At 38.4% G+C, this 24974-nt stretch overlaps 1 protein-coding gene across 1 annotated transcript in view; it reads right to left on the reverse strand.

Moving 5' to 3' along the window:
• LARP4B (La ribonucleoprotein domain family, member 4B) overlaps positions 1-24816 on the reverse strand; it is a gene marked incomplete at its 3' end in the record, with an annotated part of 26053 nt that extends 1237 nt beyond the window's left edge. The window contains exons 1-11 of the mRNA XM_010159305.1: positions 24686-24816; positions 11282-11429; positions 10934-11095; positions 8733-8814; positions 8175-8311; positions 7501-7604; positions 5359-5469; positions 4842-4895; positions 4280-4489; positions 1074-1180; positions 318-572 (exon numbers count right to left, since the gene is read on the reverse strand). Of these exons, the coding sequence (XP_010157607.1) occupies positions 318-572; positions 1074-1180; positions 4280-4489; positions 4842-4895; positions 5359-5469; positions 7501-7604; positions 8175-8311; positions 8733-8814; positions 10934-11095; positions 11282-11429; positions 24686-24766 (1451 nt within the window). The remainder of the gene's footprint in view (positions 1-317; positions 573-1073; positions 1181-4279; positions 4490-4841; positions 4896-5358; positions 5470-7500; positions 7605-8174; positions 8312-8732; positions 8815-10933; positions 11096-11281; positions 11430-24685) is intronic.
• Positions 24817-24974: the final 158 nt, after the last annotated feature.

Below are 24974 nucleotides of genomic sequence, written 5' to 3' on the forward strand. Positions count from 1 at the left end.
ACTGCTTCACTGAGGTCAAACATATATGCAAAACCTTTCTTACAATAGATAAAGAGAGGACAGCACATTCATCACATCTTACATCTGTAAATTGTTCATCAGTTGCCTTTAGTGGTTTTCATTTGGTAGGAAGGTATGCAAGTCCACTTTGCAGTTGTTCTACATTTAGCACTTACTCTGAAGTATTTTCCAAGATTCCAAGTTTTAAGGAGGGGCAGTAGTGACAGCAGTACTAGCACTGTCCCTCTTTACTACCAGTAGTAGGTTAGAAGCAGCAACACCAGGTTGTTCAGAGGGCAACTACAGTGTACACTCACCTTCCTCTACCTAGTCCAGGAGAGGAGTCAACGCTGGTCTGTTCCATCCGTCCAGTTCCTACTTCCCTCTTGGTATAACTCGTAGTAGCATTCTGCATCCGTGTCCTGTTCTGTCCCGGCTGCCGCGTCTGTGGACTCCTGACGCCATTGATTAAACGATCAGCAGAAAAGTTGAATATTGTAGGACTGTCTAGAAGCCCAGGTCCCCTTTCTGCACTGGGTATTGTATGTCGTATATGAGACTTGCTAGGATTCCTACAAATTCAAAAGTCATTTCAACACACGTACTATGAGAGATCTTCTGAGGCCCAAGACTGTATACAGAATTCAGAAGCAGCAAGATCTTCAGTCCTTTATTGCTTATTTCATTTATAAGAATGGTAAGTATTCATTTTAATAGGTCATACGAACTATCAAAATTAAGCTTTTCACTATCTTTTTCCAACTAAAAAGTAACTGAAACTACTGTATGAATAATCCTGCTGATATCAGGCCATCATTCAGATTATTTCACCTGAATACCCTAAATCATGGAACAGAGCTTCTCAGCTTTTGGACAGCCCATTTACATTTAGAAACAGTACTTCCACTAACAATAGCAGCACCATCTGCCCTTTGGCCTCACTTAACCTTGCACCTGGTTCAATTTCACAAGTATTTTCAAGCTAGCTGGTGTTACTAAAGTAAGCAGATTAAAACCCCCATGTGCCAGAAAATAAAATGGTATGTATATTGTTAACAGACAGTTGAACTTGCCTGTTCCTTGGAGGATATTGTCTGAGTGTAGTCAGTGGAGAAGCAGCAGGCTTGAAGGTTGGAGATGTGAACCCATTGATAAATCCAGTATTTGGAAATGGTGTTACCTAAAGAATACATTGCATGCTCATAATTATAAACAGACTGAGTACTGATTTTAATTAACCCTGTATTTTATGTCATACTTTGCAGCACAGTACTTAAAACATTGGCTCAAACAGCAACAAAGCATTTGTCCAGTGCCTTGTAACCGACTCACAAAATGTTAGGTTTTGAGAAGACAGCCACTACACGCATTCAAGTTCTGATAATTTGATAAGAGAATTGAAAAACAGAGCCAAAATTCTTGGCTGTAAGTTAAGTAACATGACTTCTATTTCACACCATACTATGCATGACTTTGGGGTAGAGATACTTCAGGTCTCTACCCTGCACAGCTTGTAATTTTCTTTTCTCCTAATTTATGTACAAATCCCTCCCTAGTAAGAAAAACACCCTACTTTTTAGTTCCTCATTCTACTTATCTTCCACATGAAACCTGAATAAAGCCTAGGAAGAAGTGGCTGTTACATGGAACGCTAATTCTTTTCACATCTTACCACCTTATTCTACATGTGCATTAAGGCCTTGTTGCCCAAAGAAGCAACATTAGCAAAAGATTTTTTGGGTGGGTGCTTATCAGTGTATTGTATTAACAAAATAGCTCAAAATTTGAAGCATGTTCACAATAATTACTCCAACCTCACTAGCAGATTTTTTTTTTTTAATGTATGAATGAGTTTCATTTAGGAAATGTTATTATTAGCAACAGCAAACGCTTGTCTTCTCCCCGTGCAAGTAACTAAAATGCAGAACAGTAAGACTTCTATGCAGCACACTCTACACTTAATGAAATGATTAGAAACAGCTGGGATTATGACTGTTCCCTATAAAGGTATCCAAGTTTGTCTAACCTTTCTTGCAAAAGTTAAAGCAAATGACTTCACTGAAAAATGAAATTTAACACCAAAGCTGTCATGCCAAACTACTGTTAGCCTAACCTAGCACACATGACAGCAAATGCTACCTCAGACTCCAAAAATAGGCCATTAGGAGTTTAATAAAGTTATTTTAGGAACGGAGTTTAATCAAAATACTGCTTTGAAGTGTTTTTTGCTTTAATAGTTAAAACTTGAACACTGGAAAATTCAATCAAATCTGCTACTGAACCTGAATAATGCAGAGACATTGAGCATACTAAACAGAGACAAGTTTAACACACTGCTTCAAGGGACACAAGCAGTATTTACCCCTTCTTTCTTCTTTAGAGGGAAAAACGTTATTTTCTTTTCCCAATAATATCAAAAGCATGAATTCGTTTCTCCACAGAAGTCATGTGGCTCAGAAGTGTATATTTATTTTTTTTTTTTAAACGAGCAGGACAAACTGGATCTTTCCTCAAACAGTATGAAGTACTTGATGAAGAAAACATGTAGTTTTAGAACTCTGAGAACACATGGTGCCATATTCTAGTTTCAGAACTAAAACTGTATGCCCACATTATTTGTATTTGATCACAAGTTAGAGATGAGACAAAGCACTGTAAGTATTCATACCAAAGCAGAAGAGGAGAGAAACTTCCACTACATTTGCACACAAGTTTACATGCAAACTGCAACCCTGTCTCATGAAAGTTATTCCTGTCACTGTTTCTCATGGTCCCTGTTCTCCTCACTAGTGATTTCTATTCAAATAGAGCTCTTCCCATAAAATGGCCAGGAAACATCACACTGCATTAATATACACAAAATGCAGCCAGACAACATACTGCAAAAGACTGGGAGGCAAAGGTCTGCCAGTTAATGTTCTGATTTTACTTAGAAAAGCATGAGAACTTTAATGCTGGCAAACGAGTAACGTCTTACCCCAGATGGCAGGACTAGGAATAAAAGAAGTTCTGGGATGACATGAAGCACATACACACTACGCTGTGCTTGAATCTGTGGCCAATTGACCTACATCATCTACACCCGTGCTACCCAACTACTTCAGCATCCCACAGCAAGACTGTGCAATAGTCAGTCTTTGTTTATCTAGAGGAAGAATCACATTTGTTGCTGCTCAGTAAGGTGGCTTTCTCCTAGTAACATTGTTCACTAGATGCTACTTTGTCTCCCCCACATTCTTTATCCCCCTCAAAAAGCTTTCCCCTGCAAGGGCTCTGGCTACCTTCCCTGTGTGTGAAGTGTTCAGCACACCAACTTTTTAATTAGCTGCTGTTCAGCACACAGGAAGTTTGCTCAAGTTTGTTCAAAGACACTTTAATCCTCTGCCAAAAAACACTTTTAAAAGCTTCTAATTTTGAGCATTGCTACCTTAATTTCTTTTAGCCGCAAGTAAAGAGGCATTTACAGAGGGAAGAAAGAGGTTCCACACAGGACCACCTTAGTCTCCCACTAATGACTGGGAAAACTGTACTCTTACTTGTTTTGGTAGGATAACAAAGGCAGACTAAAACAGGCCAAGGTAATTCCAATGGGCCCGTCTCATTGGAGGAGATGGAAGCAGCATTGCAGGATGCAGCAGATGTCCCACCAGAATATATAAAGACTTATTGCTACCCTCCTAGCTCTAAGGCTTACCAACAGCACATTCAAGAAAATTTTTAAAATGAAGCAGTTTAAGTGAATTATTTTTTGAATTGACCGAAGTAATTTTGTTCAAGAATAACTTTTTCTTGGCAATAAAAAATAATTCTGCTTTAAGAACATGCTGAATAGGGTAATTCAGCATATTAACGTAGCACTTAATTCTCCTGCTGGAAGATCAAGATCCCAAGTTATCCTTATTTATCTGATACCAATAAGTTTATTCATTACATAACAGAATTGCTTTTTCTGGTATTCATATACATATTCTGAATATCTAATTCCTAAAGAGGCTTTTAGCCATTACTAGAAGCAGCCTTTAGTAAAGATATCTTTGGGTAGTGGTTAATTAATTATCTTAACTAAAAGGTTAAGAAGAGAATCACTGCAACCTGAGAGAGGATGCAATCTTCAAATAATTCATCTTGTACACCACAGGAAGAATTTTGAAGAACTGTTTTTCAATAAGTATCTCCAACTCCCCTGTGAGGATACATGTGCTTCCTACACCTCAGGACTTCACAGGAAATGATACCAACTTTGAAAAGAAGGCAGCTGTTTGAGAATCAAGAGACTTACCAATGAGGGGTCAAGGTAGCTGTGTGTGGCTGACCAGGTATGTGGGCCGATTAAGCTGTACAACGGAAACTGCTGGTGGGGACTGTATACTGGAGGTAAGTAAAAGGATGTTGTATAACGCTGCTGCGTGTAGAGGTTCATATCCAGGGGTCTATATCCATTCTTTGGCAAAAATGTGTTTATAGCTATTGCCTTTGCTTTTATTCTTGCCTGCAAAGGAGATTAGATTATTTATTACAGCAGTCTTTCAAACTAAATCAGGACAGTTCAAACTAGCAGCTCTCAAACTTTTACTGGACACTTGTCAGTCACTGCTTTCTCCTTCAAGGAAGGCAGGAACAGCTGAATGATTCCCTGCTGGCCTGATGCTGGGATGGGTATTATCGCTGCCAGAAAGGAGGAAAAGGAGAAGTCAAATGGCCTGTGCTACATTTCAAAACCCATCTCCAGGTCAAATGGCTGTTGAGATTGGACCACTTAAATTTATATTAGAAAACAGCGAGTCCCACAAAAAGCAGAACATATACACGCATGCCCCCAAAAAACACAGAGCTCTATTTACCTTAATTGGTTTTCCTTGGAAAGTTTTCACTTCTTCTCTAAGGTATCTGTAAGCCTTTAAAAAAATAATTATAACATATGTCAAATATAATTTAAACAAAGGGAATTTAAGCTTTGACAAGCTAAGCCTAACAATACTTGAAGTGTTTACTAACGTTAGACTAAGCAAACCCTCATAGGCAATCTGCATTTTATTTAAATTATCACTGCAGAAACCAAGATTTTAATTCTCATGAGTGAAGCTTTTCTATATGTCCAAATTATTAATCATCTTAGTACAAAAGACTACAGTTTTTGCCAGGAAGCCAAGAGGTGTGAACAAAAAGCTCTTACAGGGTTATGTTTAATAGTACTGATAAGTGGATATTAGCTAATGGGAAGCATTGTTTTTAGATGTTTGGGTATTTTTCTTTTTAAATTGTTACACATCTGTAATACATTTACAACCCATCGATCCACCCTCCTCCCACCCCTATCTGCTGTTATATTCTAAGATGCTCCCCAAAAGACAGTCTTACCTGCTGTGCATCGGCTTCAGATTCAAATGTGATGAACCAATTGTCATTGTAGGCAAACTCACAGTTGATAAACTTAGGCAAATTATCTCCTTTGAAAAGTGCTTCAACCTCCTAAGGAAAGTGGTTTTGGTAAGAAGGGTGGGAGAAGAAAAAAGGATGGACAGAAGAAAACATCAGTTTAAAGTGCAGAACTCAGGAACTCCAGGTTAAAAAGAGAAAAACACTTTCAGGCTTACAAAACAAAACTGAACTTCAGAACACCTGCAGGTGTGTTAGCTCTCTGCAATCTCCCTGGCTAGCTGGAAGGAATACAAGCAAGCATTGTTTAAGGTCATACTGCAAGTACAAGTTGCCTGCTCCTTTTAAATCACGGGAGATAAGCTATTGAGGCCATAGAGAAGCACTTAAATTTGGCATCAGGCACAGAAATGTGTCTATTTCTTCCCTGTCCCGAAAGCCACAGAGCCACACAAAAACCTGTGCATATTGCATGGGATAGGAGCACCCTGCCCTTGCAGCAGAAAGATATACACTTTAACCCAAGTACCTATATATTAATATACTTGAAGCAGGGTTTATCTGGAACTAGGGTGTTGGAACTAGATATCTTTAAGGTCCCTTCCAACCCAAACCATTCTGTGATTCTATGTTACCTCAAAAATAATTAGCTAGTTTCTACAGAATAAACACACCTTGGACTTCATATCTGGTTTAATCCATTTCCAAATTTATTTTTGTCACAGCGTTCAGACAAGCAGCATCAAAAAGCAATGCAACCTGGAAGGCCCTAGAGTATTTTGGAACTTTGCTGCTTAAACAAAGACTGACCATGGTATGCCAGAAAAATATAACCCATAAAAACTGGTGGGTTAAGTCTAGATTTTCCATTCTAGCAAATTTAAACACATAATGTCTAACACTTCACTTCATACCAGTTCTTCTGAAAATAAAGACTCCTCAGAACTTTGCTGCTGTTAAGCATTTAAGAGCCACAATCCTGTGCTAATCTATCCCACCTGACAAACTAACAACAGCAAAATAATCTATAATGTTAAAAGCTAGGCAGTCTTTGAAAGGCTACATTGCATTCAGAAAGCTAAAAGCAACTAATGTTTAAGCTCTGCAGATGGCATAACTTTGTCCCTCCAGTTTCTTTTCGCATTTTGTTTCATGCTCCTGTTTAAGGCCACTAACTCCTTTATTATAAGCTTTTAAACTGCAGTACTTTTATTTTTGTATGAAGACTATCAAGAAGAGCAACTACTTCAGAATCTTTATTCTTTCTCGTAAAAATCAAACAGGGGAAATTAAAATATCTACCCATCATCAAGAATCCGTGCCTTTTCCTCCCTTCTAAAAATTCAAGATGGTTTAATCTATAGCCCAGTAATGGTGGGGTTTTTTTTTTCCTAGTCTTCCCATTAGTCATAGTCCCAGCTACAGAGTTGCTCTGGATATCTTTCAAAGATTCATTCTCCACTCTTAAGAGATCTTCAGTGAGTTGTTGACACCTCTACCCTCAGCACTAAGGAAATGTTTGCAAAGCTTTAAGTACTTTACTCAGCAACCTTTAAGGTGCAGCAGTGGCATTTTCCATTCTAAGACTAAGCTTCCCTCATCTTTGATTGCTACTTATCTACAGAGCAGAGTACTTAGTGCATATTGGTAAGCCAGGGCCCAAGAAAATTATGGTATCTCTACCAATTGACACCTCTACCCTCAGCACTAAGGAAATGTTTGCAAAGCTTTAAGTACTTTACTCAGCAACCTTTAAGGTGCAGCAGTGGCATTTTCCATTCTAAGACTAAGCTTCCCTCATCTTTGATTGCTACTTATCTACAGAGCAGAGTACTTAGTGCATATTGGTAAGCCAGGGCCCAAGAAAATTATGGTATCTCTACCAAACACAGCACTACCAGTGTTTCAGCCCTCTGCAGAGCTACAGGTTTTATCACAGTCCTCCTATGGGCAACATGCTTCTATCAAATATATTTATTAACTAAAAACACACGTACTAAACTAAAGTTAGTTTAGAAACCCACCATGTAGTAAGAAATGTGATCTGCTTACTGAAATCTGGAAGAAATCAAACTTCCAAATCCTAAGGGAAAAGCATTCTTAATTGAACAATGAAACACTTACTTCAATGGGGGTAGATTCAGGTACTTCACGTAAAATCACAATGCAGCGATTCTGGTTTGGCCTAACTTTTTCTCCCTTCTCATCCACTTGGACTAAAGGCAACGCTAAGAGAGAAGAGACATAGGTATTTTAGCTGGCAGCAACCATAATAGCTTTGCACACCAAAAGATGCTGTGGACAATTTTACAATGCAAAGCTTTATGTACTAAACTTCTAATATCTTTTAACATTAAAAAACAAGTAGAAGATGACAAGATCCTTTCAGATATATGAAGCTAATTAGACTTGTTCCTTAAGATCTCCACACTCTTCCCACTTTTCCAGCCTAGAGAATACCAGTATTTTTCTGTTATTTCTTTTAAGGCACATATTGAGTCATGTTCTTTTTTATTCTCACCTTAGTGGTAATGTTCAGCAGCCTTTTCTGGGAATTTAAACTCACATTATACTCATTTACATATATCATTATTCTGTAGCTCAAATGCAAAATAGGTTTGGTTAAACTGCAGTCTTATAATGGTAATGGTCTAAACTGGAAACTGCTTACTCTATTTAATGGTTTACAGAAAAAGGATGGCATTTTATTGCATTACATAAAAAAACCAGAAAATCTGGATTAATAGTCCTACAGCAATAACCGAAATGCTTTCTGATGTTGAGGGATTTTTACTTACATCTCAGCACTTCAACAATCAAATCCATATCAGTACTGAGTTTCTTGACATGATCGAGGTTTGCTACTGTCATTATTGGCACATACTGATCACTGTCCATCTGTGATATAAGGTACATGTCACTGGCGAGATTCTCTCTGTTGGGAGAGGAAAAAAAAAAAAGGGGAAATGTCACCGATATCACTTTTGCCAATCAAGATGATACAAACACTCACACAGAAAGCAGATTCCTACACTATATTTTGTTCCCAGCATTTTCACCAACTCCCCCATTCATTCACCTACTATATCTATACTGGAATGTGTATGACTGAGCCCTTAATTTATAACTTAAAATATAAAGGGAACTGCAGATGCACATACAGAAGCCCTATCGACAAATTTTAAAGTTATTAGCTTAAACAAAGCTTATCAAATGGCTGTGTTACCTCCCCCGAATTCTCATTCTTTCCACTCAGTTTTAAATGACAGGTGTGAAATACAGTAACATATAACCCAAGTTAGGTACTGGATCTTGTAAGTTAATCCCCAGTTTGATACATTTAGGTATACACATACCTGGATAAGCAGAATTCCAGTGTTTTTTTCAGCAATTCTCGTAAATCTTCCTGACCTTCTGGCTGCAGCTGTTCGTTTCCACCTAATCATTAAAATACTTAGGTTTAACATTTAGTTCTTCTGTAGCACACAAGATATATTTTAATCAAGCCATCATGTCTACTACTGGCTATCTAACTAGTAACAAATTCTCAAATTCAATAAATATTGATTGTGTATTAGTTCACCACCCAAAAAAATTGCACAGAAACACTTTATGTAAGGCAGAAAAGAAAACACATATATCTGACTTCACTTATTAACATCTGTTCTCCAAACACGTATATATTGAAGTATTTTTAGAAGAGCAGCTACAAACACATCTCAAGTAAATACTGAGCTGATTTAGCTGTATACCTTTCTTCCAGCCTTAGGAAACTAACCAGTCTCTAGCTGACTACACCCTGACTGACACAGCTGACTAACACAGCACACAGGGAATGTAATGGAGGTGGCTTCATACCTCTGGCCTCACTCTAAATTCCCAACACTAATTCAAAAATGAGTTTCAAAAACCTAGTACTGAAATATCAGAAGGTATCAAATCAACTAACAGATGTGCAATCAATTAATAATTTCTTGGTTATGAAGGAGAATTTTCTTCTTATACTTGGAAGTCGCAAAATTATCACATAGAAAACACTAATTTAATGATCATTTTAGTTTAGACTCAATATACTAAAGTCAGTTGAGGGTAAACTAATTGTGTCAGTGGGAGAACTGTTTAAAGATCAGAACTTTAGTGGGGCTTTTAGATTTACACAACATTTAGTAACATGTTACATAAATGTAAAGTAGTATTTCACACCAACTATTACCCTCTATACTCTTCCCTTCTTCAGTAATTTTCATCCTTTTCTTGGGCTCTCCTTAACCCTTCTTCCTAAAGCAACTTCTAATTTCCTCCCACCGTTCTGTCCTTCATGTGCTCTATTCTGATGCAGGTAATTCCAACACCTATGAAATACACATATCATGTACTAAACACTACTTCCCTTCTCCATCTCCTCTTTCTTCCTTGCCCAAAAACTAGCAAAAACCAAGATCACATGCATTTTTTTAAAATAAGAAAAAAGAAAAATGAGATTTCAGAGTTGGGACCACCTATGTTAACTATTCATCAAGAGGAATAGGCCCGACCTACTTTCAGCTGCTTTACAACACTATCTGACTCTTGTTAAAAGTTAACTATTTTTGGCACATACAAGACATACTGACAAATTCTAACACTAAGCTGAGGAACACTGTTCCCTTCTAGTGAGCTACGCAACATTAGTGTTTTCTATTTGCCAGTTAGTAGTTGTTAATTATTCCCTGTTAGTACCCTTAAGTAGAAGGGTCAAAGAGAACTGTTTTCAACAAGAATGCTGCCACACTGTGTCCGATGTCAGTTGTCTTGACTTTCAACTATTATGCATGTTATAAAATCAGCTGAGCACAATGAACAAGCAGAAGACCTCTCATGAACCTCAAGAAACACCCAGCACACATTCATCTCCTTCCTATTCCTCATCTCAGTAATCCTACATGCACCTTGCAGACCTTCTGCCCCTTTCAATGACATATAATCATAGCTGAATTTCTATGCTAGCTTCCAGAAGTTTCTTAAAACATGCCATTTGGTATAGACTACAGCTACTAAGAGTTGCACTGAAAAAAATTATGAAAGTTCATTAAAAAGGAACACAAAGAAGTTAAACTAAATTGTTACTTATAATGCTAAAATAATAAGCACAGGACTCATCTTTAAACATATTAACATTCCTACTTAAGACACAAATGGTATGTGCATTTCACCTCAGTACCTGACCCGACTAGAAACGTGCAGCTCAGGTAGATACCTAAATGTAAACATCTACACTAGGGACTTGCATTCAGAATAACACTTCAGAAAACAATACTTTGTTATATCCAGAACTTATGACCAATTCTGTGCAGTATCCAAGGCCTATACTCAAACAGAAGGAGACTGACTTCCATATACGTCTAAGCCCGACAGCAAAAGAGACAGGATTTTCTGGGTTCTGTTTACAGAACACATAGATTGAACAGTGAAAGTGGTGCATGATTTTTTGGAGGTTTTTTTTTAATGGTTGCTCACTGTTCAACTCCAAATATGTGCATTTATTTTAAACCAAGTCCAAGCAAATATCAACTCTTACCTGTCTGAGTGGTTTCATGTATAGACTCATACTCAGAATGATCGAGTGCCAAAGGGTTCATATCTGTCTGGTCTGACACCGAAACAGCTGGTGATGGCTCCTGCAGCTCTGTCAGCACTGCATTCTGATGCTTTTTGTTGCCATCACCATTGGCATCCAGTCCTGCAGCAGATATGACAAACATACTTAAAGAGCATTCCTTCTCTTCTCAGTAACATCATAGCTAAAACCAAATCTGAAGTGAAGTTGCTTACATGTTTGCATTTTTTTAACACGAAGTTAAAACTGACAAGGTTCTGCATTACATTTTACATTTTGCTTGAGCAACAGCTAGAAACTTACTCATACCTTCTTTACAAGAATCTGGAGGTTGGTCAGGTATTTCTTCCCAAGTTTTGCTCACGCTACCATCAGTGGCACCACTTGCTTCCAAATGTAACATATGATTTCCCCACACCTTTGCATTAGGATTTAACTCAGAAACCTTGGTGGACTCCTACAAAGAGAAATTTCTTTGATTATGCATTTTGAGGATGCAGAGCACACATCTGTGTTATCTATATACAGTTTCAAAGAACACTATAAGATATACAACTCAAGATTGTTTTGTCAAGGGTTTTTTCCGCATCTGAATACATTAACTGAATTGTCATCCCGTAACAGTTCAGGTACAAAAACAACTGCATTTTGCAGCACAGAATTCATTTCCCTGATTAAGCATCACCAGAAAAGGTTAGCCAAGCAAAGCAAACTACAAAAACAAAAACATTTAACTCTTCGCTTTTGACAAACTAACCCAACCAGTACTTGCTCTCGACCTCAGGCAGCTCTTTCATACGCATCTTAACTCAGGGTTGACTACATTGTCATTCCATATGTTTCTGTGAAATAACATTTAAAAAATTAAAATACAAAAGCACAGTGGGTTTTTTCCCTCTGGAGTTACACAAATATCTACCAGTTTTAAAGGAGCATTATGGAAAACTGAAAACAGTAAGATGTTCCGGACAACTTCTGTCATTACTTCAAGAACAAAAAAACAGCGTTAACAAAAACTTGGTTAGTTTTCCCTTAAGAAGGAGAAAAAGAATGAATTCCCAGATGCAGTTAAATCATCTTAGGCCCATCTCCTTTGACCTGGATTGGAAATGGACACATTTAATGGTCATATATGGTTACATATAACCATTATATAAATGGTTATATTTGTACTTCGGAGAGATTGCTCTCTGCAGTGCCAACATCTACAATACTTTTTTGATAGTAACATGAGTCTGTTTTCTCTTGTTTTGTTAATGTTTGAGCAAAACACAAAGTTATTCCCTACCCAGACCATCTTTGGTATATTTTAATATAATACAAAAAGAAGGAGTATCACTCATCATAACACATACTGAAAAAGCTTATTAAAACTGCTTTTGTGAGTTTCAGGATGCTAGGAACATCACAGAGTTTAAGATAGGCATTTTACAACTCCATGAAGCTTTAAGTATTTAGAAACATATGCACTCAGTCATTATCATAGTGCACAGAAAGTATATCCAGAAGGTAAAAAGATCTAAGGAATCTCAACGTAAACACACCTACTGAATAACAGAGAAAAGTCTTATGAAAAATTGGAAGCATTTGACTTAACTACTTCAATAGTAAGAATTCAAAGATGACAGCAATTTCCATCACTTTCCATATTTAGCACAAAAAGTCCTGCCAGGAGATAGCAAACAGCCTCTAGTACAATCCATTGCAACTCTGGGCAAGGTCAGAGCAGCTGCTGTAACGCAGTTGGTGCAGAGAACAATACTAAGCACTGGCTCTGCTCAGCAGGGAAGACGAGCAGCAGCTGCCCCAGGTCAGCTTCAGTTTCTCTCTTACCCCAGCTAGCCAAGATCCAGCCTAGCTCCTTTCCCACATTTCCTCTGCAGCCACTCCTTTCTACAGCACTTCACAAGATCATCTCCGTAAGTGAGCGAAACATTTCCTAACTACTTCCAAGAAAGGATTTTAAGATTTCTGGAAATCCACAAACATTTCTTCCTATACGAAGGTAAAGAGCACTATGAAGTTTGTAGAAAGTTTCCCTTCCACGTACTGAAGCATTTGTCTCAAGCTCATGTAGAGCTGAGACGCTGCAATCGAGACACTTTGCCCGATGTTTAAACTTTCATGCAAGGTAAACAGAACCAAAAAGAAAAAATATTTCAATATTATGAATATTTTGAACTACAAGATTCAGTTTTGTTAAGTGATCAGCTTCAGAACAAAATAACATCTGAAAAAGTTAACCATCTAACGAAATCATAGTTTGACTTGGCTTATTTCAATTCTTAGCTTCAGCTTTAAACCTTAACATTAAATTGCTTCTGCAGAATACTTACAAATTCATCTTTATCTTGCCATCGCCAAGCACCAACATTTTCTGGTGCCAGCAGCTGATACGGGTATCTTCCCACTGCATATGAAGCACCTGTTAAATCTTCAAGTTCATTCTGGAAGTTTTCACTAACTATACAGAGTCTGTCATCCTTCACAGTAGTGTTCGAAATGGTGTTATTCCACAAAAAGCCCATCAGATATTCACCACTGCCAGCAGTAACCGTGTCAGAAATTTGCTGATTTGTCCAATCAGCATCGCCAGCCTGGAGATCGATGAAATGGGACCATATTTCAACTTGGGGATTTTGTCCGTCCAACTCATAGAAGTGCTCTAGGTCACTCGCAATGTCTTCCATCAGATCCAACACACACCTCTCACTGCCTCGCTGAAATCCTGCGGCACTAGGAGAGGCACTGTGTATTTCGTAGGAAGGAGTAGCAGCATATTTGTCTACCTGCTCTGGGTCAACAAAAACTGCAAGCTCTTTGTTTGAGAAAACCTTGTGATCTGACTGCATCTGTTCCCAACTTGTGGTCAAGTCATTCATTTGAGTATTTAATATGTAACTGGTGCTTCTCAGTTCAGTAGTCTGGGCTTCCAACTGCTTGAAATTCCCCATAGTAAAAGCTTCTGGATTCACAGAGAGGTTCTCTTCCTTTGTGTGGATACTGACACACTGTTTCACTTCACTATCCTGAAGATTACATTCCTGTACATCACACGCACTGGTTTTAAGAGCTGCTGACCCTACTTCAGCCAACGGCCCAACAGAAGCTTGGGTGTTCCTGACCTCTGGCTCTGAACCGGCACAATGACATAACTCAGGCTCTTCCACTGGTTTATCACACACTTGAGAACATGAAATTTGACATAATGAAGGTAAATAATTATGGGCTTTACCTAAGAGATTATTGGCATCTTCCAGATTTTTAGAGTAATTTACCAATTTTACACTCTTGTAGACACAATTGTCCAAAGCTACAGGTATAGTGGAGTTAGAGTAAGTATTTGGATTGTGAGTCAAACCTTTATTGCAATTTAAGATGTTTGTATCACTATCAATAATGTTAGCATCCAAACTTTGTTTTACATTTTCTGCTTTATCAATTGTCTTGTTCAGGTGAACTTCAAACTTCGCCTGTTCTACAGATTCTGCTACATCCCCAGCTATTTTGCCCGAGTCAGTCCCCGCATTCCATTCATTTTCCACTGTGTGGAAGGAACATACCTCCCGTTCTTCATCTTGCCTACAGTTTATGTCCATTTGATTCATATCCTCAGGTTCCACAGACACAGAAGAGCCATTGTTTTTGTAATCTGAATTTGAGTATTTGCATACTTCACCTTCATTCCCTGATGACTCTTGTGAAATCTGAGATTCTAGGCCATTTTCCTTTTGGAACATTTCACCTGCACTTGTGTTATGTAGCTCATGAGACATCAAAGTGCCATCACTTACCCGTGATTGAGTTCTGCTCGAGCTATCAGCTTCCTCAAGCATGTCACCTTCTAGCTCAATGGTACTCACACAGGCACCTTCCTCCATGCCACTATGGTTTGCAACTTTGGCTGATGTCTTGTTTTCAGTGCAACCCTTAATTTGAGTTTGAAAATCAGAACCTTCTTCCAAGTTTTCATGCGTTTCAGTCTCATTCAAAACTTCACAGCTATGTGAAACTGTACCTGTGCATTTCTCTTTATCTTCCATGAATTCTTCCAAAACATCGTGTTGTTCACTAGAGTCAGGTTCAAGGCTTTGGCTATCACCATATGTTCTTGGAAGCGGCCTCTTTTCCTCACTCGAGCTTATTTCACCTTCTGGAGTTCGGAAGCAGCCTTCCTCAGCAAGTTTTTCTACGTGTTGACTCACCAAAAAAGAATCATTATCCACCTCACATAACTCCAATGATAATTTCAAGTTACCCCTCACGTTCTCTGCCAACTGTTTAGTATTTATTTCCCTTACAACACTTGAGGGATCCCTACTTAAACTAAACGGTATAATCTCAGAATCATGACTTCCCTCAATTTTTCCAGAGTTATATACTCCAGTGTTTAACAATTCACTGGAAACACAACCACTGTGTTTCAAGTTTTCTGAAGTAGGGCTGTACTGGTCCTCTTCAGCAGCATTCGCATATTTTACAGAATCACAAGCTCCACGGAGCGATTCATTCCAACAGAAAGCATTACCTATGGCAGGTACCTCCTCTCGTTGATTCTCAGGGAGAACTTCACTGTACACTTCTGCTTTTACTCTATCTGTTACTCTGTCAGTATTTAACCTATGCACCTGGCACCTGTTAGCCAGAAAGTTATCATCAGTAGACTGGATTGCTGTGCTACAATATTCCTTTGTTTCCTTTTTCTGCATGTCTGACCTATCCTCTTTTTTATAGTCAAACAGTTCTTTCTGTGAATTAAACTTAGCTTCCACTTGTGCCGATTGCTGCACTGGAAATTCCTCCCCAGTGTCTAGAGGTCGTGCCATGCTGCACATTCCTTCATCAGTAACAGCTGAGTTATCTATGTCTGCTGCAGTCTCTTCACACACAGTAGCTGGCATCTCTTCATCCCCTTTCAGATCTTCAGCATCTACAACACAAATACTGTAAAACTCCCTATCTTTTAGATTTTGTCTGTTGTCTACATCAAGATAGGAAAATGTTGGAGACATCTCTCTGTGTGAAGTCGAAACTTTTTGTAGGCTGTCACACTTGCCATTTTCAATGTTTACTGTTGCTTCATTGTGCCTTGAATGATCACATGTAACTGCATAATCCTCCAGAAAATTTCTATTTAAGGAAATGTCACCATCTAAGTCTTTGTCCAAGATGTCTGGTACATGTGAAGCAGAAATATGATCAAACAAACAATGCTTTTCTCCAGCTACATTTTCATTATTAACACTACTAGTAATATTTTCCTTATTGTTCACGTGCTGAGCATTACTATTAGATTTTTTAGGTGTTCTTTTTTTAATAACCCTATCTTTCTTTTCTTCACTTTTCTGCAGATTCCCGTATGTACCAGAGACCTTCAGGAGGTGACTAAAGGAATTAAAGAAGCTAAAAGGTCTGTCATACGCTCTCCTAGAGCTCTCACAGGGAGTATTCTCCACGCTTTTGTATGATAGATATTTTGCTTTTCTACCCCAGAACCCAGATTTAGACTTTGACGCTGCGCAATCATCGCTATCAACGCCGGCTACCGCAGCTGCCCCGTTAACTGTCCTTCCCACTGTATGCAGATCCTGGCTTTCCACAGTTGCTAAAATTGAAGATAAAGTTTTACTTATCCTTGATTCTGGTGCCTCCTCTTCCACAGATTTTTGTAACAGGCCGGTTCTCTCCTCATTTGTGCTGTTACTCAATTCTTTACTGAAGCAGCAGCCCATGTTTAACAAGTAATGTCAGAGGAGTCTTCTCATTGCAAATCACCTTCCTCTATACACTAACTTTCTACTGCTATTGAGGAGACAAGCCAACACCCAGCTACCAAAAATAGCACACTTTAAAACCATGCAGCGGTTCATATGTCATTGCCACTCAAAGTCCAAACCCCAGTTGCTGAGCAATGTTGTAGTGTTTCATCATACGCACTGTAACAGTCAAGCCAAATAATTCTCCTAATGAGATTACAGTCTGTTTACAAGTATTACCACGTCTTATGAACTTCCATTGTTTAATTTCCTGGAGTTTCCTTCATCTAAATCATTAAAATATTTAAATGACATTTTTCACAATGTCCATGTGTGCCAAAAAACTGCTTCCCTTCACATTTAATGCAACTCCTGCTTTCTGTGCAAGGATAAATGCAGTCTTGATTCACATGTTTAAATCTGATTTGAAGACTAGAACTAGTGGAAGCTATTGCAGCAAATACATTTTGGACCAATTTCTCCCTCTCCTCCCTTCCCCCAGAGCTGAACCTACACCAAGATTACTTCTTTAGGAAAAACAGGCTAAAGATAGATAAGACCTCATGTATTCCATTGAACAGTCATTGTACGTTATCAGGAGCTAATTCTGTTCCAAGCCTTTTTTTTTAATTTGTTATCTGCATGAAAAAAAGCATACTAATCCCTCAGTGACTTACAGCATTGAAAGGGGCCTCAGGATCATCTAGCCATCTCATGGTACTGTGGCAGGATTAAACAAACTTAACCTCCAAAAAATTTGTGTATTCTTTCACAACAAAACTTCAGATTTGAAAGGTAGTTTGACTAAATGCTACTTCTTCCAAAAGCCTGTCCTCAGCATAAGTTTTTTTTGTTGTACATAAACAGACTTCTTTCTGACTTTATAACAGGTAAGTCAAGGTCAAGACTTCTTATGGCAAGTTTAATCAAGATGTACTTGAACGAGAGTTTTAAGTTAGCCTGGCAACTTGTCTTGTTGTTGTATTCATATAGCAGTGTACAGGGGTACTGAGGCTAATTAAAGCAATTGCCTTTCAACTAACTACGAAGATCTATTTTAATTTCTACTGTAGACTATACTAGTAGGGTAAAGGCTGCTTAAGACAGAGGTCCATGCTCTAATATTCCACTACCTTTTTTTTCACCCCCCACGATTGTCATTGTGACTTATTTTACAGCTGCTTTCATGGCAAGTCACATAGCCTATGTCAGTCTTAAGACATGATTCAGTCTTATCTAGGTTGTCTATATAGTCTCCATCACCCTCACTGCAAGATTTTGGCAAAATTTTACCAGAGATAGTCCACAACTTTTTCCTTTCAATCTCCTTCAGTTTTGACAAAGAGTCTACTAATATCAACATAGAAATGAATAAAGCATTGATGCCTCTTTTACTCCTTCACATCTAGTTGGTAAACTAAGTTCATATGTGTTTAGAGTAATGAACCAAAAGAAAACGAAACATACTTTGTTTCCTGTTGTCACCTGAAGACTGAGAAAAAAATGACACTGTAGCAGAACAAGGCTGGATTAAAATTAGGTAGAATATAAAACAAAGCTCTTGCTATCCCAAACTGTTCACAAACTTATAACTTGCAAGTACAAGGTAGTACTGAGCAGGTGCAGAAGCATTCTAGCAGTTCAAATCTTGTACTTCAGTCTGCACTGCGGTCACCACGAAACACTCCTGCAGTAATCGTAGTAGAATTCACAGTTAGCAGCATAAACCAGATTAATCTCTTCCTTATACAGCATGAAATGTTTCTATTCTCATCTCTGAAGTTTTTGCAAGGTATTCAAATACTTACTTTGTCATTTCATATCCTACTTCTCTTTATAAATACTCTAACACAAAGAAGTGCAATATATATAAAGTATAATATAGCTGCTAATTTAGCTTTTTGTCCCTCAGACAAGTATTCTGCTCAGAGGACAAATGAATCACAAAAACTAAATATGCTTTAGACTCTAAAACTCAGGTTACCATGTATTTAAATGCCTTACAAATTCAAATGCCATAGGCAGACTCATATGTCTATATGTGAAAGAACCATATTGGCTAACTTTCAGGGGAAGCCTGAAAGTTATTCACCACTAATCCTCTGACCATAAAGACTGCTGAATTGGCTAGGGAATACACCCCCTCCTCAGCAAGTCTGCTTTGAAATTGCCAAGTAAGAAAAGAGGAAGCCTACCCAGCCCCCCCTCCCAGCTCCTCCAGTAGGTGAAGCCTCCAAGTGCCTGCAGATACGGGTGGGCAGTCTGGTGCATCATTGCTGCCATCTGCTGCATTTTTTTAATTCTCCCATGGGACAAAGTTATTCAACATGCTTGGATCCAGACTTAAAACTATGCCAAGTTACTCCTCTCTTCAGCATTCCCTGGAACCAAGTACAGGGAAAGGGGGAGGGAGTTACTTGTAATAGTTTTCTTGAAGAAATGCCATGAGCAAACAATTCAACTGTTTTTAGTGCCAGAGTCACAATAATACTTGAAAGTTTGCAACTATTCAGAAAACTCCCTAGTCAGGTAAGCAAATAGCATGATTTTTACCCTCTCCGATTTAACCATTACTAATGACGTGCTTTCTAGAGAGGAACTAAGTGCCTTTAAGAGATGAACCAGGGCAAAGTCCACTCTTCCAGTGCCTTAAACAAGCACTTCTATTATCAACTAATGGGGAGAAAATAGGTGAAGCAGTTAGGCAAGTAGAAACTTCTTCCAGTTTTCCCATACCCTTCCCCTTAGGCACATTTTGTACTTGTTCCTATGCTTTTATCTAGAGTTCAAGGGATAATTTCTATTTTTAAGCACCTATGGTGAAGATTCATTAAGTCACATTTCTCAATACTGTTTATTATTGGATCACCATTAAAAAAAACAAACACCAACACAAATTTAAGCAGAAAAAGCCACACTGTTATGCTACATTACCTGAGGTTGGTTGTTTAACTTCCGAGACACAGTGAGTCTTAAAAGCCTCCTGGCTAAGCTGACCACCACCACCTGACTTGGAAAGCACTTGAAAACGAGCAGAATTTGTGCTCTGCCCTTTAGAACCCAGCTCAGCTCAGGGGTGAGCTTTGTTGATTTTGGTTTTTTCCTTTATACATAGTGGCTCTGGCATATTTCTCATCCACTCCAAGCCTAAATAGGTATTCCCTCTCCGTGAAACAAAACTGCTCTGAAGCAGCACTTTGGGACAATTTTTATTTTTAGTATTTTAGTTCATGTCCTGCAAACACCTATGCAGAAGGCAAGAAGTCAACATGCTTATTAATAGGATTATACCTACCCACCTACCTCCATTTCTGTACCTACCTATTCCTTCTCAAGGAATAAGGATTTATCCCATATATATTCTTACACACTTAAGTTTTAAAATACAGTCTAGCTTTAAAGTTGTAATAGCACACGTGAAAACAGTCCTTACCACCTTCTGACATCTCAGTCAATCTATCCCTTTTTTGTAACAGTCATGAAACTGTAACTAGTCCTGAAGGAGGAATGATTATCCTGCACTCCCAGGCCATACCTGATGTCCTGACCACCACCAGTCAAGGGAAAAGGGTAAAAGCTGCATCACAACAGACATCACAATGCCACTATTGCAGGTTTTTGGAAACAGCTGGTCAGATTGCTTAACTTTCCCTCCAATAGATCAAGGTTAAATGGACTGCTAAGGGTTTAAATACAGATTTTATAGATTAAAGCAATTAAATATTAGCATTAGAAGTCAGTGACAGGTGCAGAACTATTCAGCAATTTTCTTACAGTCTAAATCTACAATAATGTGACAGAAAGAGCAAACACTGAGAAGCATTGATGTTGATACCACACATGTTCAGCTTAAAGTCTAATCTTCCCATCTCTCATTTTTTAATTCAAGATCAATAGCTTTAAATATCACCTACACGTTATACAAACTGCTACTTAACTCTTAACCGGCACATTCTGTATGTAATACTGAACTGTCAAATGATCTGAGGATTATGTGCCATACTGAATTTTCACTCAACTGTTACACAGGTTCCTATACTAAACTAGTAAATCTAATTTCCTCAGTCGCTTTTTAGTCTGTGAAGCTTATTCTTGAATGGGATGCAAAAGGATTTTTGAACAGCATAACCTAGCAGCTCTGAGCCCTTCTGCATTACCTCCTGTGAAAATTTTAGGAAGTACAATTAAATCCCATCTTACGTTTTCTGACTTGCTAGCTATTTTTCTCGTGTTTAGAGCCAACACTATGATAGAGCTTGTATTTGCAGCACCTATAAGCACTGACAAAAGCCAGCACACCACATCAGTTTCATTTCCCATTCACAGAAGCCCATGACAACACCTGATAATTATTCAACTAGAGAGAATGGGAGCTCATATGGCCAGACAGCAAGTTTAAATGGCCCCAACGTAACAATGGAACATACATTTGCAGAAAACTGTTCCTGCTTGATGACAAGAATCCTTTCTAATCTTAATTTCAGATTTTCAGATCAGGTCTTGGATTCAGCCAACTAAGGAAAGAAAATCCTTTGGTCCTTGGGAATTGCTCTGAGGGGCCACATATTCAAATGTGGGCATGGCAAGGGAAGAGCTTAGGATCAATGAGCAAGGAAAAAGACTGTGCATTTAGCACTGAAGGTTAGTTAAGTCCTGTCTGGCAGAGACAGATCATATAAACTACCTCTACCATGGGATTTGGGTCTTGGTCTCTTCCCTGAGAGGGTAACCTTGAATTTCTAGCAGCAAAGTATTATAGAACAAAAAGGAAACAGTAAGTGAGTCAAAAGGGAGTGAAATACTTTTAAACGCTGACTTTCCTCGGCCCAGTCTGACAAGGGCTTTCTCAAAGAGTAATTATCAATCAGGATACAAAGAAAATCCAATGGCAGATGTCACCTGAAGTGACAAAGTCTGCCTCTAAGTTTAAAAAAACATGCTGGTATTTCCAGCTTTTAACTCCCACATTTATCAAAGCTAAGAATTTGCTAGTAACCTCTAAATACCTACCTCCAGCTTTTAAGTGTAAGCTACTGTTAACAAAAAATCTACATGGATCCTCAAGTTGCCAATTTCCTTCAATTAACTTGCATACAAAGCTACTGAAATTCTGCTGTTAACTACTACTAAAGTCAGCAAAATTCAAGAGGAGCTATTGTTGGAAATGAATCATACTAGACTTGTGCTCAATCTACATTAGGCACTAAATAGCTTACAGTTTTATAGCTACTTCAAGGCAGAGAAATTACTTGGCCTCCCTCACAGCGAGGTTAAGCCTTTGAAAACTGTTAGTAAACAAGTGGCCTCACTATCATTAACCTAAGCAACCCCCAGAAGTGATTTCTGATGGGTTCCATCAAAATCAAAACTTCCCTTTTCATTCAGTCACTACTAACTGTTCGACATGACTAACAGTAGAAGGTGTGCTAAGTTTTGTTCCTGCCACAGAAAACAGGCTGACTGAAGTTTTAATTAGAAAAATTTCTTGTTAATATGTAAAAATATGACAAAAAAATACTTCATATAAACACTTCAGAATTAAGACTAGCATACAGGGAGATACTTTCCCAGGTTCTACAGAGGTATATCAAAATTCTCAGTAGAAATCCTACAACAACTTTGCTCCTGAACTGCCTACAAAAGCACTCAGACTAGGTATTATCAGATCCTAGTAGGACAGCATAGCCAAAATACCTAGGGAATTCAGCAAATCAGTCTTTTTATAGACTCCTAGAAATCTCACTAGATGCATGGCAGTATGGTCCCATATCAAACACACTGAAGTAGGGATCACCACAGACATGAATCTGTACCTTTATGCAGTCCAACTCTCTGGTCTGAAAATAATTAAGACACAAAAACAGCAGGTAAGTTTTCACTTAACCTGAAGCATGTACTTGCTAATTGCAATTGAATCAGGGCTTCAGAAGTTTTTCTCCTTCTTATCACATTTTTTGGAAAGATGAAAGTGTCTTAGTGATTTTAGTTTGCTAACTTCTTCCTATACTCCATGAAGTCTTTCTCTAACTACAGTCTCGTTCCCAAAACTTGGAAGTGAAGTCCTGAAGCGCCAACAAAATACAGTCATGCAAGAAGGCCAATATGGAAGGGACCATCTTGAAAACAACACTTAACAGCATATGATGAGCAATATTCAGCATATCACCAATGATTCTCATACAACAAAATGACCTTCTTATGCTGTGCATTTAAAAGTATGATACTGGTATAATGTTGGAAAGATTAATCAGCTACAGGTCTCATCCTCTTGGAATAAAGTATTAAGCAAAGGAAAAGCTTTAAATCTCAAAGAATTAGTATTTAAAATGCACCATTAACACTATGGATACATTCCAAGATATCTACCTTGACATTAGCCTCCTCTATTAAGGAAAAGAGCTCACAGGTTTTCTGAAATTGAAAGAAATAGTTTCTCTTTCTTCAATTAACAAAGAAGGAGCAGTCGAGATTTGGACCAAGTTTATATGCAGTTTTATAAAATTCCTAGTATACCCAACTGAAATAACTAGCATCAATGTGCAGACTAATCAAACCACGTTTAATACTAATGCACCTTTTGAAAGTGAACTAACAGTTCCAAGCTTTCAAAGCAAATCTGCAAAAGCCTCTTAATCTTACACACTGGTTTCTTGGAATTAACATTCTGAGTACAGGAAAGAAAACCCACAAATGCTCAACTTTCAAAAGTATGACATAACTGGGCTCAACTTGGTTCTCTACTGTCAAACAGACAAAGTTCACATCTGAAAAAGATAAAACAGAAAAGAACCCAAAATTAAAAGAGGGGGAGAGGGGGAAACAAAAAAACAAAAAAACCCACCAGTTTGCTTAGCAAAGAAAAGCCAAGTTTAGAGTGTTTTCCAAAGTGCTCCTTCACATTTGCTGAAAGGTAAGTTGAATCAGCAAATAACTGCTGCCACTGCACGGTTAAGTTAATTGAAAACAGGGAGGTTTAGATTAGATATCAGGAAGAAGTTCTTCACGGAGAGGGTGGGGAGGCACTGGAACAGGTTGCCCAGAGAAGCTGTGGATGGCCCATCCCTGGAAGTGTTCAAGGCCAGGCTGGATGAGGCTTTGAGCAACCTGGTCTAGTGGAAGGTGTCCCTGCCCATGGCAGGGGGGTTGGAACTAGATGGTCTTTAAGGTCCCTTCCAACCCAAACCATTCTGTGATTCTATGATAATTGAAGCAGCAAGTATCTGCTGCTTAGCACAGCACAGGCTAAGTGCCTAGCAGAACATACATGGAAACCAAACCCTTCAAGATGTCCCAAGCGGAAACATTCCTGCCAATATACACTTAACAATCAGAGATGAAAATATAATGTTATGAGTAGAGCTTACACACAAATCAAATGTTCAATCTTCTTGAAGACACATGTAACATTTATTGCAACATCTATACACAAACTACTATCTGCTATATGATCTGCCAAAAGCATCCCATAAAGCAACTTACTGAATCCTGCACTGTAGCACAGAAGCAGTAGCACGTCATTTGGCAGAACTGACTGAGCAAAATCCCTGTTACAGAAAGCAATTTCCTGTTTGTATGGGTTTGTAGTTTTTCAATTACACATACATGCCAAGTGCATTTTCCTCACTTAATGTGTGAGCTAGAACATTATTTGAGATTGGTAATACCATTCCTGCATAGCCTAAAAAGCCCTGTATCTTAAATGAGTGCAAACTGTTGCAACTTGCAGTTTATTTAAATCCCCTGTAGGGCTGAAGAAAAGTTAAGTTGAGGCTCCCACTTAGTATGGAGAATTAGCCACCTTCAATAGCTCTGTTCCAGCACTGTATGTTGCAATGCTATCAGCCACCTGTCTTCTAAAATGTTCTGAAATGTAATTTTCATTAAGACATAGTAAAAAAAAAAACCCTCTGTTTCATGCAACACTTAAACCAGGGTTATACATAATTATAATACTTACAAGATGAGAACCGTCTTTAACTTCTTGTACTTGCTGCACCTGCGGTCCAGCCACAACTTTAGTGTCCTGATCAGAAGTCATGAGCTGTCTGCTTTTTGGCTGCTCAGAGAGAACTTTACTGGTCACCTTTGAAAGCTGCGGAAATAGGACAACAGATTTTGTAAGTGCTTGTTAAATTTCCCGAGAGCTCACACCCATTCCAGATGTGCCATGATGATTCAGACCAAACGTACAAAGAACTTCCACACAGCACAGTCAGGATTACACGCTCAGAGAAAACATTAGGGCA

The sequence above is a fragment of the Eurypyga helias genome, unplaced genomic scaffold (assembly GCF_000690775.1).
Source record: "Eurypyga helias isolate BGI_N326 unplaced genomic scaffold, ASM69077v1 scaffold18409, whole genome shotgun sequence".
In the NCBI taxonomy this organism is placed as follows: domain Eukaryota; kingdom Metazoa; phylum Chordata; class Aves; order Eurypygiformes; family Eurypygidae; genus Eurypyga; species Eurypyga helias.